This window comes from Miniopterus natalensis, chromosome 18 (assembly GCF_054644295.1).
Source record: "Miniopterus natalensis isolate mMinNat1 chromosome 18, mMinNat1.hap1, whole genome shotgun sequence".
In the NCBI taxonomy this organism is placed as follows: domain Eukaryota; kingdom Metazoa; phylum Chordata; class Mammalia; order Chiroptera; family Miniopteridae; genus Miniopterus; species Miniopterus natalensis.
In genome coordinates this window covers 27963637-27985684 of record NC_142098.1, presented here as the reverse complement: position 1 = coordinate 27985684, position 22048 = coordinate 27963637, and the positions used below count along the sequence as shown (strand labels likewise).

At 40.9% G+C, this 22048-nt stretch overlaps 1 protein-coding gene and 1 long non-coding RNA gene across 6 annotated transcripts in view; one reads left to right on the top strand and one right to left on the bottom strand.

The window, feature by feature from the left end:
• LOC107542889 (uncharacterized) overlaps positions 1 to 4577 on the bottom strand; it is a 44003-nt gene extending 39426 nt beyond the window's left edge. The window contains exon 1 of the long non-coding RNA XR_001603750.2: positions 4437 to 4577. This is a non-coding gene — a long non-coding RNA (uncharacterized LOC107542889). The remainder of the gene's footprint in view (positions 1 to 4436) is intronic.
• Positions 3713 to 22048, top strand: part of CTCF (CCCTC-binding factor) — a 31949-nt gene continuing 13613 nt past the window's right edge. For 3 of the 5 annotated variants that reach the window (XM_016220317.2, XM_016220315.2, XM_016220318.2), the window contains exons 1-4: positions 7140 to 7572; positions 18134 to 18923; positions 19215 to 19385; positions 21508 to 21641. In XM_016220317.2, the coding sequence (XP_016075803.1) occupies positions 18143 to 18923; positions 19215 to 19385; positions 21508 to 21641 (1086 nt within the window). In that variant the 5' untranslated portion in view covers positions 7140 to 7572; positions 18134 to 18142. Of the gene's footprint in view, positions 3891 to 4606; positions 4781 to 7139; positions 7573 to 18133; positions 18924 to 19214; positions 19386 to 21507; positions 21642 to 22048 lie in introns of those variants that run through there. The other 2 variants (XM_087827544.1, XM_016220316.2) reach the window with 2 other exon arrangements.

Here is a 22048-nt window from a genome sequence, read left to right as displayed (position 1 = left end):
CCTGAGATCACCAAGTGGTTTTAAATCACCAAAGTTCTCACTGGTCAGACAGTCTGGTATATAGTACTGCAGGAAACAAACCTGTCCTTATTTTCATCATCCTGTTTGCAGGCTCTCATCATATTACTTTCCCTCTCAACTTGTTTCTGTCCAGTCTGAAACATCCTAACCTTTCGGTTTGGCTTTCTGTTCCTTGGTGATTCCACGAAGTAGGACATATCACAATTTCCTACAAGGGGAAGAAAACATTTCCTTTTGTTCCTTCTTAGTGATCCTCAGCATTTTCTCAGCCCTGTGTCAGAGCAGCACATGGGATCTTTGTCTTCAGAAAGCAGGCTCCAAGACCACTTAGACCCCATTCCTGGCTTCTAAGTGATGACTCAGAGGTCATATAGTTGTAATTATAGTTGATATAATATAAATATAGTTGTCCTAGTTGCTATAACAAAATACTACTGCTATAACAAAATACCACTGACTGGATGCTTTATAAACAACAGAAACTTACTGCTTATAGTTCTGGAGGCTGGGAAGACCGAGGTCAAAGCATCAACATAGTTCTCGCCCATGTGGCTCAGTGGTTAGAGTGTCGGCCTGCACAGCAAAGGGTCCTGGGATCAAGTCCCGGTCAAGGGCATATACTTGGGTTGCAGGTTTGATCCCGCCCCAGTCAGGGTGCATTCGGGAGGTAACCAATCGATGTGTCTCTATCACATCGCTGTTTCTCTCTCTTCCCCCTTCCCTTCCTCCCTTCCACTCTCTCTAAAAATCAATGGGAAAATGTCCTTGGGTGAGGATTAAGAGGAAAAAAAAGCACCAACATAGTCACATTCTGGTGAGGGCCCTCTTCCTGGCTCACAGCCTTTTCCTTGTGACTTCACAGTGTGGAAAGGTCTAGGGCTCTCTATGAAGCCTCTTTTAAAAGGCACCAATGACATTTATGAGGGTTCCACCTTCACGACTTTAGCACCTCCCAAAGGCCTCACCTACTAATACCATCACATCTGGCATTAGAATTTCAACATATGAACTTTGGAGGAACTACAAATATTCTGACCACAGCAGTTATAAATATAATTGTAAATATAGTTGAGGTTTTTTTCCATCTAAATACACTACCTTATATTTGTCCATCCTAAAGCCTAAGAAGATGTTCTTGTACTCTACTCTTAACGATAAGGAAGGTGGTTTGAAGTAAAATCTTAGAGAAAGTAAATAATTAGATTATCAAAGGTACTAGAAAGAAAAAGAAGCCAATCATTTAGGTGCAAGTTAACTTTGTTGTTTCTAGTACATAGTTCCTAAGGCTACCAGGAGCTGTTTGGGGTAGAAGGCTGAAGAAAATGCAAAAAGCAAATATTCCAGAGATAATTTTGTCTAAGTTTACTTTTTCTTTATGTTTGAATCTTAAGGCCTGTTCATAAGAGACAAATAGGACCACTTAGTTCCTAGAACAGGGGTCACATGTAAATTTTCACAATACTTCACACATTTCTAGAATAGTAGCTAATCACATAAGGCAAGTGCTTGAGATGAGGAATCAAAAATTTGGGTTCTGGTGTTGAGAAACCAAATTATCTCTCTTTATGTCTATATCCAAGCAGCTGAATATTGCTGGAGAAAAACCACACACTGGGCCAATTGATTTAACATTAAACTAATGATCATAAACTTCAAATGGGTACCAAATGCTGCCAAGGCAGTCCTACTAGGAAAGCTGTAAGTCGGCTTTCCCTTTCCCCTGCATTTGCATCATCCTCACCTTAGTTACCGATTATCACAGTGGAAGCATCCTGTTCCTAGCCAAGGTCAATCCTCCCAGTTTTCTTATATCCTTCCATGGATTTCACTCCTGTATAGGTTGAGTATGCCTTCTCTTTTCTGTATCACCTCCAATGGCACAAAAACATGCTATAGAAGCCTACCATCTTTTAAACATCTCTTTTGCCCCTAGCCAGGTAACTCAGTTGATAGAGAGTTGTCCTGATATGCCAAGGTTAAGGGTCCCATCCCCGATCAGGGCACATACAAGAATCAACTGTGTGCATAAATAAGTAGAACAACAAATCAATCTTTCTTTCTCTCTCTCTCTCTAGAATCAATAGATAAAACAAAACAAAAACACCTCTCTTGATCCTATATCCTTCTAGCTAGCCCTACACTTCTTTGCTCTCTTCACAGCAAAACTTCTCTCATGCTGTCTACATGTGCAGTCTCTATTTCCTCACTTTCTCATTCACTCTTCAACCCATTATAGTCATGTCCACATTTCTGATTTACCAACATGAATCAAGCCAGAGCCACCAATGATATCCTCCAGTGATCTCCAAGGTGACCAATTCACACCATATCTCTAGCCCAAGTATACCTCTCAGTAGTAGACACAATTGACCACTCCCATCCTACCTGAAACCTTTCTGCCCTTAGATTTCACAACTCAACACTAGATTTCCTTCTGCCTTCCTGGCTACCTCCTCTCGGTCTCCATTATCCTATCTCTAACTGCCGGAGTGCCTAGTATTTGGCACCGGAACTTCTCTTCACTCTTTCCTTTAAGTCAGATTAAACCACAAGTGTGGTTTAATCAGCTCATGCAGTTTAAAAACATCTGGAAATTTAAAAATCCAGATTTCTGCTTCCCTTAAAAAACACACACCATACAAATCTGTCAATATTGTGGCAGCATTTTCATAACAGAATGGAGCAGAAGCTGTCCCCTTGACGCTAAGGGAGTTGAGAATACAACACTGAGTCAGATTCCCAAAAGCTCTCCCGGAGCCACCAGAATATCCAGTCGGACTTCCGTCAACTTCATCGTCCGCTGCACCTCCGCGGGTGCATCTTGGGGAGGGGGAGGGCGCCCACACTCTGAGCGGCAGGAGGACTCAGCCAGCCCAGGGAATTTAACAGCCCTCAGGGCAAAGACAAGAAACGCACATTTTGGAAAACAATTACACCGAGCCAAATACAAAGTCCTTTAGTCAAAAGACGACTGTTGTGATCGTGTAAAAGCATGAAGTCTAGTCTTCCGCTGGCCTATCCGAGCTGAGGTGGCCTAGGGACAAGAAGAAGCCCTCTTCTAGGGCGGAGATATTCCCAAAAGACGCTGGGAAAAGGCAGCTCTTCTCGCTGTCGCTCCCGGGCGCTGAATTGTTTGAGATGAGAATGCGCGGGGACCGGACGGGCCTAACTCTTTGGCGGGATGCTGTGCGGCGCTCGAAAGGCGGGTCGGGCCAGGCTAGGGTGGAGACTGGGGAGGGGCCTGGCCCAAGAAACGCCTCAGCCCCACCACCTAGCCCCACACAGGATTCCTCCAAACACCCTCCACTGGTTCAGGGCGGGAGGCTGCAGCTAAGGAACTAGGTTAAGCGGACCCTAGACCCCGGACCGCCCAGAGGGGGCGACCTCCTCCTAAGGAGCCCCACCCAGCGGGAGCCGGGACTTCGCGGCGCCCGCGGAGCCCACGCGCGACCGGGCGAGAGCGCGGGAGGGCGCGTGCGGCGTGACGTGACTCGCAGCGCGTCCCGTTACGCCATCGCGCCCGCTTTTGAAAGTTGGCGCCCGGGGCCGCCTCCCATGCTGCCCTGCGCCAACCCCTCCCCTCACCTTTCCTCCCCCGCCCTCCACTCGTCGCCTGGCCGGCCCCCCCACCCGTCCCTTCCCTTATCAGCACCCGCGGCCCCGGCAGCGCCGACGCAGGCGCACTGCACCACGCCGCCGCCATTTTGTGTCCGAGCCTGTGGAGCGATTAAACCGTGCGCGGAGCTGCTTCTTTGGCGGCAGCGGCGGCGCGGTAGCCGGTGCGGGTGCGCGGAGCTGGCTGGGGACGCCAGGTGGCCGGAGCGGTGGAGCGGCGGCGAAGCGGGCGCTGCGGGGGGTGTGGCGCGGAGGTAAGGGGGCCCCGGGTGGAGGAGGTTTCGCGGGCCGCCTCTAGGTGTCACGATGGGGCCGCTCCGGTCGGCGTTGGCTGCAGCCCGGCGCCAGCGCCGCCGCCGGGGGGTGTTTGTCTCCCTCTACCGTCCCTGCTGCGGCGCGGCCGCCGCCATTGCCCGTCGCCGCCACGGCCCGGCCGGCCCCCCCAACATACACCCGCCCGCTAGGCCTCCCTCCTGGTGGCGCGCTAGGCCTCCGGCGGCGACGGCGACAGGCCCGCGCGTTGGCGACTCCATTTTCCTTCCTTTGTCTCTGCCCTCGAGACCGGCTCTTGGCCCCACCGATCGCCCGGCCGCGGCCCGCCCTCTGCCCTCCGCCCCTCCCGAGGCGGTAGCTTCAGCCCACTGGCGATCTCCGCGCCTCGGCTTCCGCGCCCGCTTTCCTCAAGGGTCCCGACTCTGCCGCCGCGCGCGCAGCCGGGTCTCCGTGCAATATGGGTGTCGGGCCCTGGCCAACGCCTCTCGGCTGCCCATCCTCCAGCCCGCCCGGTCCCCGGAACCTACCCGGCCGCCCTTCGAGGCTGCTCGGCTGTCGCTCCCAGTCCGCGCGTCGCCGCCGCTGGACTCCGTCTCCACCGAGTGGCGCAGGCGGCGCTGCTGCGAGCAGAGGGACCCCAGAGCTGCCGAGAGCTCCCTCTGCAAGGCTGGCTGAGCTGCTCGCGCCTCGACGCCGCCAGAGCGGGCGGGGGGACGTGCGCTCGCCGCCCCCGCCGGGCCCCGCTGCGCCCCTAACCTAGCGCCCGGGCTTTTTGCCGAACCCTATCGATGCGGCCCCCCACGGTGGGCGGAAAAGACATGAATTCTGCACCAAGTAGTTTTTCTGGAGCCAGGGTCGGACTCCCTTTGCAGTGAGTGATAGCCTGACTTTGTACTCTAAGAGATCTTAAAAGGATCCAAACTTAATTTCACACTGATCTCAAGTGACATGATAAATTCCTGAGTTTTGGATTATAGGCTCGCCAAGTTGGGCAGGCGACTCTTGAGTTTCCCTCGTGCTTTAAAATGTCCTGACGCTAACTTAGTACAGTATTTAGTACTTTGATGCTTTAGTACTAGGAGAAAGCAGTTCTCCGGGATTCAGCAACCCGATCTAAAACTCCAGCAGGGCAGAATGAATTTATTCTTAACTCTACTGGTAATTTGCCCATACGCTGAAATCTGAGGGTTGATGTTGTAATTGAATCTTGGGTCACTAGCTGCAGTTGGTTTATAAATATCTACGCCTAATGTAACTACTCTTTAGTAGCAGACTTCCTGTAGCCCTGAGTTCAGAATTAAGTAAACATTTGCGTATGTAATCTTCATGCTTTCTACGAGTTTAGATCAACTAGTATAGTTAATTCCACTACCCTATGGGCTGCAAAAGAAGTCAGACAAGACAGGGCACACATTAAATTTATTCTGTCCTTAAGCCTTCTTGCATCGTAAAAAAGCTTTCTGTTGAATTATCTTTTTTGCTCTTTCCTCAGATATTCTAGTGCCTTAATATAGTATGGTCTGGCAGTTGATGTAACAACAACTGCTGCTTTGGAGAAAAGAAAGTCTTGATAAACTTTTTTTTGAAGAAACGTTACATTAAGCTTATGAGGAAATTAAAACATCCTGGTGCTAAGCAAACTTGTCAGTCCACTGTGTGTAATCTCAATCTGTAGGTTTTTTTCAGCAATCTGCTTCCATTGGAGAGTCTTTCAACAGCCCTTTTTGAACCCTACAAAATGTTTCTTCTCTGCTTTCTCCACAATGAAATTGCACTAAATAACTAAATGTAGTAGCGTTGATGGAGTGTCAGGTTTGGGAATAGAACCACACTTAATTGTCTAATATATTAGTCCATTTGTGTAATTTTTTCCATTCTCGTGATTTTGAGTATTATTTTCCTTTTGAAATTCTGGATGGCAGGTGGCATGTTTTACTTATTAAATAAGCTCCATACAGGGTAAAAATTAAAATCCAGCAGGTCTAATTGAGCCAGGAGTAAATTTTCCCAGGTTAGCATTGTGCTCCACAGACCATATTTTACTTCTTGATTCAGTTGTGCCATATGAATCATTAACTTCTAAGCCTTATACATCATTTATACTGTTTAATGGTATAGACCTTATCAACAGAGTTGCTGTCCTTTGAGATTTCCCATATGCCAGGATTCATACTTTGTTTTTATTGGAAAACTAAATCTACAGAGAATAAATTGAGGATATAAGGTTACCTACAAGAACTTACTACTTAAATCAGTAGTATGAGGAAGATTACAACAGAACTGTTTGTCCACATAGGAAAATGCTGCTTATTTAAGAGTAGTTGTAAAAGTTATATTAGGAATTTGTTCAACAAAATTTAGGAGCTATAAAAGTTATCCTTAAGATGCATTTAAATTCTAAGGTCTTTAGGATTTTGCTTTAGAGAACACACAAAAATGGGGACACGCACCTAAGACTTCTGGGTTGCTTGTAGAGTTCCTTGGGAGTGGTGGAGACCACCTGTGGCTGACAAGTGCCCTGAGGAGGAGTCCTGTGGCAGAGCCTTGCACCATGATGCCTGCTGACAGAAATTTACCTCTAGAGACTGACTTTTTGCTTCAGGATGCTGCTGACATTAAATTCACTCTAAGTCATCTACTTTATGAGCGCCATTTCACTTTTTCAAACCAGAAACCTAGTTGACCATCTATCTTATTTACCTATCTTGGTTCCAGATGACTTCAGGCTCTTTTGCCAAAAATTAGGTCTCTCTTCAAACAACTAAGAATTGTCATAACTTAGTATTTGAGAAAGAGCATACAGGTTTAGAAAGAATAATAATGGCAAGTAATGTATGATTTTGAAGACCATGGGTCATAATTATATATATAGATATGGAATACCATATGTTTTTTAAACATCCCTACACTTTCTCTAGTCCATTATATTCAGATCTTTGTGCATTTTCTTAGTGATTGGTATTTGGAAGCAAAGATGTGGCATTGCGTAAAGACTGCTGACATATACCTCAAGAAGAGTGATTTTTCCACATGTGATCCTCATTTTTAGTTACCCATAGAATTTTCAGGGGCATACATTCTCATTCCCTTTGATAGTATGTGGACTCCTGAGCCAAACCAGCCAGGGCATAGTTATCTTATTAAAATGAAAAATAGCCTTTATTCATGATATAACTAACTTAATCGGTAAAACCACTACTTGCTAAAGATACTGTTAAAGAACTATTACTACACCTATAGGAATTAATTTTTTAGTAGTTTGGATATGTGTGTGAGTCGTCATTTGGTTACTAGGTCTTAGTGGGGTGCTATTTTGATAATCACAAATCTTTAGTCCTTTATATACTTAGCAAGTGTCTAAAAAAATAGCTGAGTGTTTTATTATTGGCTTGATATTTATGGAATGGCCCAATTAATAAGATGACATATTTTTATTTCTTTCCCAATTTTATCAGTTTTCATCTTGCCCTCAGTTTGTTTTTCATACTATATGTGCATTTGTATGTATTTTGTGTTCATAAAAATGATTTGTGCTTGATGTTTTAGAATGGTCACAGACCTGGGGCCAAAGAACAAGATGTGCTAGTGGACAGACTGCTGACCAAGGGCTTGAGAGCTGGATTCTGTTTTTCCTCTTCAGACTGATTTTGCAGCCACGGAGAGGTAAATACTTCAAGTTCTTGGTCTTAAAAATAGGAATAATAAAACCCTCCTAAGGTTGGAGGATTTGCTGGACCATTCTTGGGTATAGGAGATGTAAGAGGTTGGGTGATTGAGGGCATACAGGCTTTATGGTCAGAGAGTCCTCAGTTGAAACTCTGCACTACCATATATTAGCTGGACGACACTGGGCAAGTTATTTAACCTTTCTATTCTTACAGCCCTCATTTGTAAGAGCACCATTAATTGCAGAAGTTATTCTCAGAGCTGAGAATGTGGGTAAAGCATTAAGTATCATTTGGGGCCTGTATATAGAAAAACCCCAGGAAATGGTGGCTGCTTTGCTGTAGAAACCTTTGGAATGCATATTGTGACTCTTGGTAAATTACTTCAAAAGTCCATTGTGGAAATTTGCAATTTTGAAGAGGAACAAACAGATGGAATACTATTTTGGGGGAATCTGGTATCCTGGATAAAAATTGTCTTGAGTTAGCCTTGCTAATAACCCATGTTTGCATCAGAGTGTTAATTGTAGTTATTATCAATATATTTTCTTAACATTTGAAAGGGTCACTTAAAATTTACTGTGGCCTACACTTTCTGCTCTAAAATATAGTGGACATCATGGAACTTGAAATAGGTTTCATAAACATCAGGGTCTACTAGGCTTTGGATCTCATAAACAACAAAGGTAGGGTTCTGGGTGTGAAAATTGTATCTTCCAGGCTACCAGAAAGCACTTCTTTCTTATCCCTTAGAAAATGTGAAAATTGTTTAATTGCACTTGTGTAATGGCATAAAGGAGTGTAGAGGTGGGAATTACAAATGCTGAGATTAGATAAACTTATATGAATAAATCATTTAAGTGATTACTCATTTTCTTACAAGCCATGCCTGAAGCAGATAGAGAGGAGGAAGGGAATGGGAGTGAAAGCTCTGTTCTTCAGATCTCTATTTTCCAAGCAAGCATCTTGGTACTTCTGTAGGTGGGAAGGACAAGGTCTGTGTGCTGGTTTTCTGTCGTTCCAGAAATAACTTGTGCTCTACAAGTACTTTTAGAAGTGTTGATTCATAATACATACTAATGAACTTCTGAAAAGGAAAATAATACTGATTTGAAAAGCTATTGAGAAAACTGAAGAGTTTGGGGAATGGGGTTGTAGAAACATGTTGGTCACTTTTAAGTGTTGTGGCTAGTTTAATCCCTGTTTCTCAAACTGGGATATGAATACCCTTAGGGTACAAAGTGATATGATTCCGGGGTACTTGAAGCCACAAGATAAGCATGACCCATCTTCTTGGAGCTTCAATTGTGCTCATTGAGGGGGCGGTGAGTTAAGTAATTTAACTGGTAAGTAATTTAAAATTTTTTTACATTGAAACATATATTTTAGGAGTGTGTGACTGCCTAAGATTACACAGGTCATCAACAAAATGGGGCGTGAATGCCTGGTAGTGGGAAGTGTTCTTTGTATAGGTACTGCAGTGGAAACCTTTGAGAAGCAGTACTTTTGAGCTATAGAAGAGCTCTACCATCCGGCTCCTTATTTAGTTCCCTGTAGTATCCTACTGTGAAATACAGATGTTAAATTGTATTAAATTGTGTTTGTTTGCTTGCATGCATGTTCCTACACATGTGCGGGCGACATGAGCAAGAGCTCAGCACGGTAGGCAGTTCTGGATAGCTGGACTAAGTCAGAAATATTGTCAGAAAAGAGGAAGCAGTGAACAAAATCAGGTCTAAAACTATAAAATAAATTCTATAAAACAATTTTGAAAACGTAACACGTTAACTCAAGCATAATTAACAGTTTATACTGATTTTCTCCCCCCCACACACACTTTGTTAGGTAGTCAGTCATAATAAAATGGCTTAATTCTAAGCTATGGACCTTGTGACTCCTAAGACTATTCAAAAGCATCTGTTCTTAACTGTTTTGTGTGTTTTGCAATTACTAAGTGTTGTTACTAATGTATTGTTCTTAATGTAAGTGGTACTTAAAAATTACATGTTCTATATTGATAATGCCTGCTCTTTGAACACAGGTTATATATTTTAACCTAATTGGTTCTAGACATACTGAAGTGTGACTTTCTCTGAAATGATGTGAATTGGATCAACCCAGATATTTAGATATCTGCAGTATTTATTGGACACTTGTAATGTGCTCATTCCATACTTTGAGAGGTTTTTAAAAAAAATACAGTACCAAAAAAAGAAATTGTTATGGAATAAAAGTAAAGAAAACCCCAAACAAAAACCTGACACATAGCAAGAGCTCAATAAGTTTGAATGAATGCCTAGGGAAAAAATTAAATAGACGTTTAAACACTACTCAAAACAAAATAAAAAACTAGTATTGGTAGGATGGTTAGGTTTGAGGTGACTTTTCTTCATTTTCTATAGTTTGTGTAACAGTTATTTTATAAATGCAAATAACGCCCCTCCCCCCATGCACACTATTTTTTTAAAGTAGATAAAGCGGAATTACCAAAAATTGGGAATATCAATATTCAGCCATAAGGGACTGACTAAATTGATATATCTGTTTAATAGGATGTCATACAACCATTATATTATGCATACATAAAGCAGATTATCAAATAGTATGCACAGTGTGTTCTCTCATTTGAGAGTAAGTGTGTGTGTGTGTGTATTTGTGTATGGATATAAACCAGAATGTTTATATAAAACCTATAGGTTTATATTCTGCTTATCTGAGTTTCCTCCTCTTACCTGTATTGTATAATTTTTGTTTGTTTTGGGGAGGATATTTATAGCTGAGAACCAAGAAATACGTTGCTACCTGAATTAATCTATCAACTTTTGGCTGAAGCAATATTACTGAAAGCCTGGATTTTCATTGGAAGAGCCAAGCTTTTGGTTTTGGGGGGGAGTACAAATTAATTCAATATATTAAATAGGGAATACTGCATGCAGAGAGGGTAGATCAAGTACAAAAGCAAAAACTATATAGCAGAATGTGACCATATGGGAAGAGCTGCACCTTGTTTCCTCTTTTGTCTTTGGTACATCACAAAAGAAGGGCTCATGGTATACTTCTTTTTTTAATTTAAATTTTATTTTAGCTCGTCTTTTACCACTATTCATTATCTATTTGCTATTTGCTCAGTCCCAGAATACATGTATAGTGGTATCAGAATTGTTAACTTTAACTCCATCGGAAACAACTTCACTAACTATAATACAGTGCTTATGTATAGTTCTTTAGTCCTTAGTCTTATAATCTCTACTAATTTCCTAAGTTAGCTTTTTCCTCTAATATTTTATTTCTCCTCCTATTCCCCGTTGTTTGAATTATTTCTAACATAAGAGTAAGTTGACTTTGAGTGAGAGCCAAGTTAATTGTAAATTTGAGGGCATAGAGTTTGAAATGTCTGTTTAATCTATTCAGAATACTTTTTTGATCTTGTTCTTGACTCTTCTTAGTAGTAGATATTTGCTGATTTAGTGACTTCTAGGTAAGTGTACATCTTAGCTAATGGCTAAGTAGGTTATCCTATCGAGTATATAGCTATAGCTCTAAGCATTTGTCACACTGAAATTAAATCTCCTATTTTTTATTTTGAAAAGAGGTAGATGTTACACCAGCTTTCCCAACAAGGAAGGAGGAAATAGACCTAAAATGTTTTAGCTGGGTGAGGGCCTTTGAAGAAAAGAGCAGATATCTTAATGCTCTTTGTGCAGTGGGGAGGGAGAGTGATTATATAAACAGTGATTATACCCTAACTTTGAGAAGTCTTTCTAGTTTAAAACATACTCTAATTGAGGAAAGAGCCAGTCCGGTAGATTATAACTTATGTCTGTGGCATTTTTGCCCAACACAAGGATTCCTCTAAATTTCTTGGACTTCAGATGATGGTGTATGTATTTTCAGGAATAGCAGAGTAAAATGGTAATTTAAAATGACACCTTTTTATATGCTTAGAGGTTGTTTCTGGGTTTTCTCTTCTGTTTAAATTGTGATCGTCACAGTATTACAGTATATTAATTATTGTGACTGTAATATATTAACATTTGGAAATAGAAGATTGCCTTCATTTTTCAGAAATTTTATTGCTATCTTCAATATCTTGTTTGTTTCAGACAGATTTTGAAAATTGCTTTATGTAAAAAGAATATCTTTATGATGTTTGGACTTTCTGGTCATGGATATGGATAGTACTGTTTCTAGTTAGTGAGGTCTTTTGTGCCTCCTAAGAAGAGTTTTGTAATCTTTAGATACGTCCGCACATTTTGAGTTGGGGTTATTTTTATTTTGATAGTTAAGAATGTTATAACTTTCTATATTTCTGTATTTTTTGTTTATTGAATCTATGTATACTCTATACAATTTCATTTATTAGCCCATCTTGTTTGAAAAAGAATTTGAAGAAATACATAGAAAATACCAATTAGAATAGAAAACTATTATTACGTAGTTTGAGAGGGGAAAAATTGATCAATGTGTGGCCACCTTAAAAAAAAATTGTACGTGATCCTGTTATACATAGGTCTCTCAATGAAAGGAAAAAATTCTTTAAAGGAAAGCTTTTCCAAGTACATGATTCCAAATGAAATTTCTCCCACATATCCTTTAGTTTAAGCCAAGGGTGTAATGCCAAAACAAAACTTGATGAAAGCAGGTCTTTAGGGGATAAGAACCCGTGACTCAACCATACCCAGTTTTCTGATATTCTGGCGTATGATTCTGGGATAAAGACTAGAATAGAGTACTGAAATCCACTGAGACGTCAAGTCAAATAAGGACAGAAAAGTTTCTTTTTTTTTTTTTTTAATTCTCACCTAAGGATATGTTTTTATTGATTTTTTTTTTTTTAGAGTGAGAGTGGGGGGACAGCAATCGGTTGCTGCCCCCCAACCAGGAATCAAACTCATAACCTCTTGGTGTACAGGATGACACTCCAACCAACTGAGCCACCCTGCCAGGGCAGAAAAATCTCTTTTGGATTTACCAGTTAAGGGCCATTCCTGGCTTCAGAACAATTCAATAGAGTATTGAGAAACAGAAACCAGACTGGTAAACAAACCAAGGGGTAGAAGAGAAATAAAGGAGTGGAGACTGCTAATGTGGGGTTGAACTTGGAATACAGAAATGGCAGATGCTCAGTTGTCAGGTGGAGTTAAAGGGAGTTTTAAAATGGGAAAGATTTGAGCAACATAGAGCTGGCAGAGAAGAGGCTGAAGCAAGAGCAAGAGGGCTGATCTAGAAGGCTCCCCAAGGATGCAGGCCAGGCGGGTGGCCTAGAAGCAAGGGCAGACCTCAGGACCCTTTGTGTTTGAGGCTAAGCCTCTGCATCCTCCCAGCCAGTCAGCAGAGCCAAGAGAAGTGCTCAGGTGCCAGTTTTCCTCTTTCCCAGCCCCCTCACCCCCAGGTGCCAAGAACACCTGCCTCAGTCTGAGTGAACCTCCTTTCTACACTTGACCCAGAAGTTGATTCAAGTGATTTTAAAAAATGTTTCTAAGCTTTACTCTTTCACCAAGACAATAGAGAATATAGGAAGGATCTGGTCTTCAGAGTTCCATTTTATGTGTCATATTATGGCCCAGCTTGCCAGGCTCTTTTGGTTGGTTAGTAATGGATTAGGGACTAGAGTCTAGGCTTACTCCTTAGGTGATAGCCAAACATCCACATAGATGTCCTTTAGGTAGTGAAACTGGGATTGCAGATGGGAATTTTGGAGATCTCTTTGTAAAGACAGCAGAAGTAAAAAGGTTAGCAAATGGAGTGGCTACAGAGAAAGGAACAGAGCCTTGATGTGCTCACAGGGAGGAGTTCTGAGAGAGGGGAAGGCAGGAGCCAAGGGAGAAAAGAAGTTGATGAAGGAGGAATATCAGTTTCATACTGTCAGGTGCCAGAGAAACAGGTTGAGGATGAGGGGAAGGCCTTTGGGTTCACTGGTGTAGTTCTTGGTGAGTGGTGCTCGTGGACCAGGCAGAACACCAGCAGAGTAGGGCTAAGGAGGATTGGAGTCCTTTTTTAAAAAAAAAAAAGGGCGGGGGGAGTTCATGGCTTATCCAGTGATTTATTTTTTTTTAATTTTTTTTTTGATGATTTTTTATTTTTTTGAGAGAGATGGAGGGAGAAACTTTGATCAGTTGCCTCCCACACATGCCCTGACTAGGAATCGAACCCACCACCTTTTGGTATACAGAACAACGCTCCAACCAACTGAGCCACACCAGCCTTTTTAATAAGGACTTGGGGTCCTTTTCTTAAAATAGAGCAAAGCCATATACAAGAGTATGCAAATAATATGTATAATGTTATTTCTACATAAAAGATACATATCCATAAGGAGGGGGACTTAGAAAACACCAAAGTACTAGGTGATCATCTCGGTATAGAAATTATAAACAACTTTTTAAATCTCTTATGTGCTTCATTTTTCAGATTTCTATAAATAAGCTAACATACTTTTGATAATCTGAAAAAGTTGTGTCCCATGAGTAAATGTAAACCCCCTTTTAGTGTTGATCTACAAAAAGATTCTACAAAACCTAGAAAGCCTTAGCTGGTTTGGCTCAGTGGTTAGAGCGTTGTCTCCCTCGGACTGAAGGGTCCTGGGTTCAATTTCGGCCAAGGCCACGTACCTCGGTTTCAGGTTCGATCCCTGGCCCAGTTGGGGCAAGTGTGGGAGGCAACCAATCAATGTGTCTCTCACATAGATATCTCTCTCTCCCCTTCCATCTGAAAAGCAGTGGAAGAAATATCCTCAGGTGAGGATTTAAAAAAATACAAAAACCTAGAAAGCATGGCTGATTGAAGCAAGGAGAATGACAGAGAATATGAGAGAAGCAGTGTATGGGAGAGGCTGGTGGCTTGCTACTATATGCCTGATTTTTCTGTCAGAATAGAAGCTACTGCTTTAAGCCCCTGAGTAGATGCCAGTGTTCATAGACCTAATACTCTCTCAGCTCTACTTCCTGGCAACACAGTTGGTTTCAATTTGTACCACTTTTTTTTCTACCTCGTTTATAATTGCCTGACCTCTTTTAGGTTGGACTTGGTTATTTACAAGCAATTTCTAACATTTTATTTTTTATTTATTTATTTATTTTTTAATATATCTTTACTGATTTCAGAGAGAGGAAAGGAGAGGGAGGGAGAGAGAGAGAAACATCAATGATGAGAGTCAGTGATCGAGCCCACAACCTGGGCATGTGCCCTGACCGGGAATCAAACCTCGATCGCCTGGATCCTAGGTCAACGCTCAACCGCTGAGCCACGCCCGCCCCCCCACCCCCCCCGGGCGTAACATTTTAAGTTCTCAGTATGAACAAGACAGATTTTTCTGTGTTCTTCAAATTATTGCATTCTACAAAACCCTACAGAGTTCAGAGATTAAATGTTTTTCCTCCACGAGTTTTATTGCAGAGGCTATCTAAATGGCCTGGGATTATGTAGTGATTTTCTGGCAGGGCTAGCATTAATATTTACAGCTTGTGAAATTTTGTTTTTTGTCCTTTGTTGCTTTTCTCAAGAATGTCACCAAGGTGGATGTGTTTTGTTCTCTGTTCCCTAAATCCAACATTTGGAGTTACCATCTGGCTGGTGTCCTAATTTTGAGACCTTTGTGGTCTGGAAAAGCTTTTTTTTTTTCCCTGTGTGAAGAGTAATAGTATAAAGTCATATATTCTTAAACTTGAATATATGAAACCATTTGGGGATCTATTAAATTGCAAATTCTGATTCTGTGGGTCAAGGGTGAGGCCCAAAGTTTTGTGTTTCTAATGAGTTCCAAGGTTATGCCAGTGCTACTTGTTCTCAGACCATACTCTGAGCAACAGAGATACAAAGTTGTGCTGTCCAGTACAGTATAGCCCCTAGCCACATATGGCAGTTGAAAACCTACAGTGTGACTAGTTCAAATTGAGGTATAGTTTTTCAGTATGACTACTAGAAAATTAGACTTATATGACTCAACATTTGTGGCTTCCGTTATATTTCTAGTGTAGAGCATTCATTCATTCCTATCCCAAGAATAATCCATCTGAACAATATTGGTCATATAAAAGAAATTATAGTTAGGATCATGCTTAAAGTAGTCTTTTATGGTTAGAAATATAAATGAGATCTTATAAAAATGCTAGCACATTGATGCTCAGACATATTTTATAGGCAAATTGTAAAGCATTCTACAAATGTCCCTTGATCCTCACCTTCTGCAGTAACATTTTTTTATATTTGTCTCCACTTTCAATGGAATAGCAAGTAAGAGGTCTTTGCATTGAGTGTTGTAGTCTTTTTCTTTTCATTCTTGAGAACAAGGGACTAATGAAAGTAGGTAATGGCAGAACAAATCAGACTGACAACCATCAACCCACGAGGTTTTCCATCAGTCTCCGTTTTGTTCCATGCAAATGTCAGGGTTTGCTGAATCTATCCAAAAAAATGTAAGTTGCTTCAAGCCTGGCTTTTGCCCTGAAAGAGATTCCACAAGCCAACTGGGGAAATGGATCATTTTGAGAAAAATGGAAGTGCAAAATAGTGTGGTTATTTTATCAGCAGACACATTCAGAGAAAAGTAATAGCTGAAGAGCAACAAGTCATAAATCTGAATAGGTTATCTGGGGTTAGATAGAAAGGGGCCTTGAAAGCCATGCATATCTCCCTTTTGCCAATAAAAGGACACACTTTGTTGTAGAACTCAAGCACTGTGTTTGTGAACCAAGTAAATCTTAACTTACCCTGCCCAGAAAGCATATGTGGTTTCCCAGTGCCATCCATATGCATATAGTTTTTGTATTTCGTCAGAGGATGACTACAGCCAACATAGCTTTTTCCTGTCTCTTTCCACCTTTTCCTCTGTCCTGTGCTTTAAGCCAACTATTATTCTCATAACCAGTTCCCTCATATATTTAATTCTATGTAAGGATATGACCCCTTCCCCTGCAACATACCACTCTGCCTCTAAATGTCCCACCACTGTTTTAGGGTTCCATTCAAATTCCACATTTATGAAGCATCTTGATCTCACATCTGATTAATTAGGGTTCTCCAATCCTAACTAATTTTACCTGTTCTGGTCCTTATGTTAGACAATAACTCCTAGAATGCAGAACCAGGCCTTGCCCATCCCTCTACAGTCTTTGTACTGCTTGCACATGGTCCTGGCTTAACAACCTCCTCTGACTGTTAGCATGGCTATAGAGTTAAGGTGCCAGGACAGAGAATTAAAGAAACATGCCTCTAATAAAAGTAGCAAAAGCTTTGTTTTGAGACTAGGGCCAAGAATGCAAAACACTTTAAATTTTAATGCTGAATTAGCCTTGTATATACTTGTGGGTTTTAAGTCATATTATTGCTATCAGTTTAGGTGATTGTTCAGACCCATTTTACTCTTAGGTATCTGGGTACTCTCAGTACTCACAAGACTTCAGAGCCATATTTTCAGTTCACATTTATCAAATACTTACCAACCTAGGCACAGTACTAAAGTGTAAAAACTACTTGTTATATATGGTCCCTGTCCTCAAGGTCTCATAGAGGAGAGAAATACATGGATATTTATTGGTATGACACAAGAGATGGTATTGGTGGTAGCTACTAGCAGGGCCATTGGAATCTGTATTCAAGTTCTGATTTTGGCTCTCCCCCCCCCCCCCAAAAAAAAAAAAAGGTGAAAAAAACACTATGACGGGGCATGCTTTCTAAGGTAGAATTTAGCTGAAAACAGCAAGGCCCTCTGCCAGTTTTTCATAAGTAGCTACAAGAAATATGTAAGGTTTAAACTGACTTTGTTGTGAATTCTTTAATATAAAATATTCAGAGTTGGTTTTAATTGTCTCGTTTTATATATTTTTTAACCATTTGTCAGTTTGAATCAGGACCCAAAGAAGATCCATACTCTGTGATTGATTGATTGATTGATTGACTGATTGATTGATACATCTTTTAAGTTTCCTTTGTCTGTAACAGGGTTTCTCAACCTCAGCACTGTTGATATTTGGGTCCCAGTAATTCTTTGTTGTGGAGGACTGTCTTGTGCATATAGCAAGGTGTTTAGTAACATCTCTGGCCTCTGCCCACTGGATGCTAAGTAGCATACCCACCCCAGAAGTGACAGACAGAAATGCCCCCAGGCCTTGACAAATGTCCCCTGAAGGCAAAGTCATCCTAGGTTGAGAACCACTGACCTGCAGGTTCTCTCTCTATCCTTCCCATTATTTTCTCCTGGTGATTTATTTGCAAAAGAAACTGGATAATTAATCCTGCAGTTTCTTTCAGTCTCAATTTCACTGATTTTTATCCCTATAGTGTAACTTAACACCCTCTGTTCACCAATTTCCTGCTAATTGATAGTTGGATCTAGAGGCTATATTGGTTTCAGATATTTTTGTTTGACAAGACTGCTTCATAGGTAGTGTTCTGTTCTTTCATCAGGAGGCACATAATGTGTGTTGTCTTTTTGTAACATTAACAACCACTGATGCCTAATTCATTCCTCAGGGGTCTTTTTTGTTTTAAAATATATTGTATATCTTTTCATTTGGACAAATTTTATTTTAAATAACAATCTGTGTTCTCCCTTAATAAAGGAAGGGGAAATGGAAGGTGAGGCGGTTGAAGCCATTGTGGAGGAGTCTGAAACTTTCATTAAAGGAAAGGAGAGAAAAACTTACCAGAGACGCCGGGAAGGGGGCCAGGAAGAGGACGCTTGCCACCTACCCCAGAACCAGACTGATGGGGGTGAGGTGGTCCAGGATGTCAATAGCAGTGTACAGATGGTCATGATGGAACAGCTGGATCCTACCCTTCTGCAGATGAAGACTGAAGTAATGGAGGGTACAGTTGCTCCAGAAGCAGAGGCTGCTGTGGACGATACCCAGATCATAACCTTGCAGGTTGTAAATATGGAGGAACAGCCCATAAACTTAGGAGATCTTCAGCTTGTTGAAGTACCTGTTCCCGTGACTGTACCTGTTGCTACCACTTCAGTAGATGAACTCCAGGGGGCTTATGAGAATGAAGTGTCTAAAGAGGGCCTTGCAGAAAGTGAACCCATGATATGTCACACCTTACCTTTGCCTGAAGGGTTTCAAGTGGTGAAAGTAGGGGCCAATGGAGAGGTGGAGACGCTAGAGCAAGGGGAACTTCCACCTCAGGAAGATCCTAGTTGGCAAAAAGACCCAGACTATCAACCACCAGCCAAAAAAACAAAGAAAACCAAAAAGAGCAAACTTCGTTACACAGAGGAGGGCAAAGATGTGGATGTGTCTGTTTATGACTTTGAGGAAGAGCAACAGGAGGGTCTGCTGTCAGAGGTTAATGCAGAAAAAGTGGTTGGTAACATGAAGCCTCCAAAACCAACAAAAATTAAAAAGAAAGGTAAAATTATTTTATCTATTATACTCTCAAAAACCCAATTTGGAATAAAGTATGTAACAGTACATATGCAAGTTATTTTATATTAAATGGATTTTGTTGTAAAGATCATGATGTGAGTGCTAGTCTTTTTAGGCAGTCTAAAGAAGTTTTTAAGTCCTGAAGAAAAAGAAGTAAATCTTTTAGTGGCATGAGATAATTATATTATCATATTTGTAGAAACTTAAGATTGGGATTAATCTTAACACTTTTTAAACCTACAACGAATTAAGTGTGGTTTTTTTTTGCATATAGGTGTAAAGAAGACCTTCCAGTGTGAGCTTTGCAGTTACACATGTCCACGGCGTTCAAATTTGGATCGTCACATGAAAAGTCACACTGATGAGAGACCACACAAGTGCCATCTCTGTGGCAGGGCGTTCAGGACAGTCACCCTCTTGAGGAATCACCTTAACACACACACAGGTGCTGAATAAGAATGTTGGGGACTACAGCATAGCAACTGTTAAAACTTGGGTTTTATAAGGATGGTGATCCAGGAAAAGATTATCTATGGTAGTTAACCTGTTGTATTTCCTGAAGACATCACCACTGTGTTGCTAAGGTTTTAACAACAACTAAAAATGACCCTCAAAATTCCTAGGCAGGAATTGCCAGGCACTATGCTGAAGAACATTAGAAATAGTAGTGAAGTCCTGCCTTTGTAAAAACTGTGGTTTCTGGTTGTTTTACCTCAAGGAAGATAAGTAATTTATAATCTCAGAATGGGAAGTTTAAGGCATCATTCACACTCCATGCATACTTCAGTATTGTAATACTAGCTTCACCTTGACTGTGGTCAGGTCTCGGGCACCAAAGTGGAAGGACCATGCACTGGAGCTCTCTTTATGCGCTTTTCCAGGCTTTTTGTATTTCAGTGTTGGCATTGGGCTGTAAGTGCTAATAATGAAACTTCTTTCACCCAGTTCCTTATGCAGAACAGCTCTTCTCTATCCAGATTCTCCACCTCATTTTATATGATGACTCTTGTTTTTTATTTGATGTGTTGGTTGTCCAATGAGCATGATTACCTGGGGGTTAGCCTACAAGCAGTGTGCTTATTGATGTTAGAGAGAAGAAAGGAGAGAGAGATAAAGAGAGAAACATTGACGTGAGAGGGATGATACATCGACTGGCTGCCTCCCATATGTGCCCTGACCAGGAATCGAACCCACAACCTTTCAGTTTACAGGACAACACTCCAACCAACTGAGCCAAGGCAAAGGTTCTTCCTTCATTGTCATGCTTATGTCTACCAGAGACAGGCCTCTTTCTTTCCTCTAGACAGTACTAGGTAAATGTTGGTGATTCTTGGTTTTCAGCTTACGTTGTTAAAAGAGAAATGGATGCTGCTTTCCTTCTCTTGTTAACTGTTGTTTTACTTATCTCACTATACCACCAGATTATACATTTTTCAGAGACAGAAACTCTTTCTTTCTTTCCTACATCCTCAATGGTACTAAAGGAACAAATTGAGCAAATGAACATTCTTTGGAATTTCTTCGTTCATGATCATATTCCAATCACACTTCCCTCTCCATGGATCTCTCAGTCCCTGGGAGAATCATTTCTGTAATGGCTGCCTACATTCATTACATTGTAACGCTTCCTAATTCCATTCTCAGAGGTAGCCTTCCTTTGGTTTTGGTGTTTGGGATTACCTTGCTGTCACCCCTTTACCTGTGGCGCACAACTAAACATGATCCCTACTTTCTGAATAATAGTCTATAAAAACAGCCCTCTGTTCTAATGAGTCTTCAGAATACAAAGTGGCTAGAAAAGTTTTGCTAAAGTAATATGGGACTTTAAAAACAGTAAGATTCTTTCAATGAAAGGGTAAAAAAGAAATATATTGGGTATGTATGTTATTAGTTAATAAAAATGTTCAAATATTCCATGAGTTGACATGCAAATCATAGAATATTAGACATGGATGTTGGAAAGTGTTGAAAGTGATCTGTTTAAATTACATAAAGGCAATACTACTTGGTAAAGCCTTTGATAAATCTCTAAAATTCTTTATTAAAACAAATTTATATAGAAAACAAGTTATTATATATGTATTTTTTTAAAAGAAAAAACCTGTCAGAAATGGACAGCCCAATGGCCCTATATGTGTAATCATAATACAGTAATATTTGATATGCAAAAGGATCTCTAGTCAAATAACTATTAAATTCTGTGACCTGTAATGATTCAACATTGAGATTTAAAAAATATTCTATGTCTTTTTAGCAAGGGTTGAAACAGAAGGGTGTTTTTATTAACTTTTCATTTGTAGTGACCAGAATATCCACAAAATAAGGATAAAAAAAGGATTTTGTATTCAAAGGCAGGCTTAAATGGGTAATTAAGAGAAACTAAATGTTTAGCACATGTTTCTAATATTCTGGGGTTAGTGTGGTAAAGTCAGCCAGTCCCTCTCAGCATTTGGAGCTAGACTTGGGCTAGTGCAGTTAATGAAATAACCAGGGTCCATTCTCATGCAGCAGTTGAACTCCATTAACTGTGCCCTTGATCTTGTCTTCCCATTATGTCCTCCTTTTAGGTACACGTCCTCACAAGTGCCCAGACTGTGACATGGCCTTTGTGACTAGTGGAGAATTGGTGCGGCATCGTCGTTACAAACACACCCATGAGAAGCCATTTAAGTGTTCCATGTGCGATTATGCCAGCGTAGAAGTGAGTGTTCAGCTTGTTGGCTACTCTTTTAAGAAGACCGTGGTACCAATATGAGGATATAAACTACCCAAACTGACTTAAGATGAGATAGAAAACCTTATTAGATTATTATCACTCCCACTCCCCACAACCAAAGGAAACTAGTGAGTGTGAAAGATTTACCCATTAAAGCACTAGTTCCACATGTCATTACAGGTAACTTCTACCAAACTTCACAGAAACAAATAACTGTACCCAGAGCATTTAGAAATGAAAGAGTTTATCACCTTTATTATTTGAGACTACCCTGTTACCAAAACTGGATAAGGATACTACCGAAAAGATAACTTTCTTATTCTCAAAGAAGAGCAACAATGCTAAGTAGGACTATTTAAAATCAAATATAGTAATATATTTTAAAAATAAGT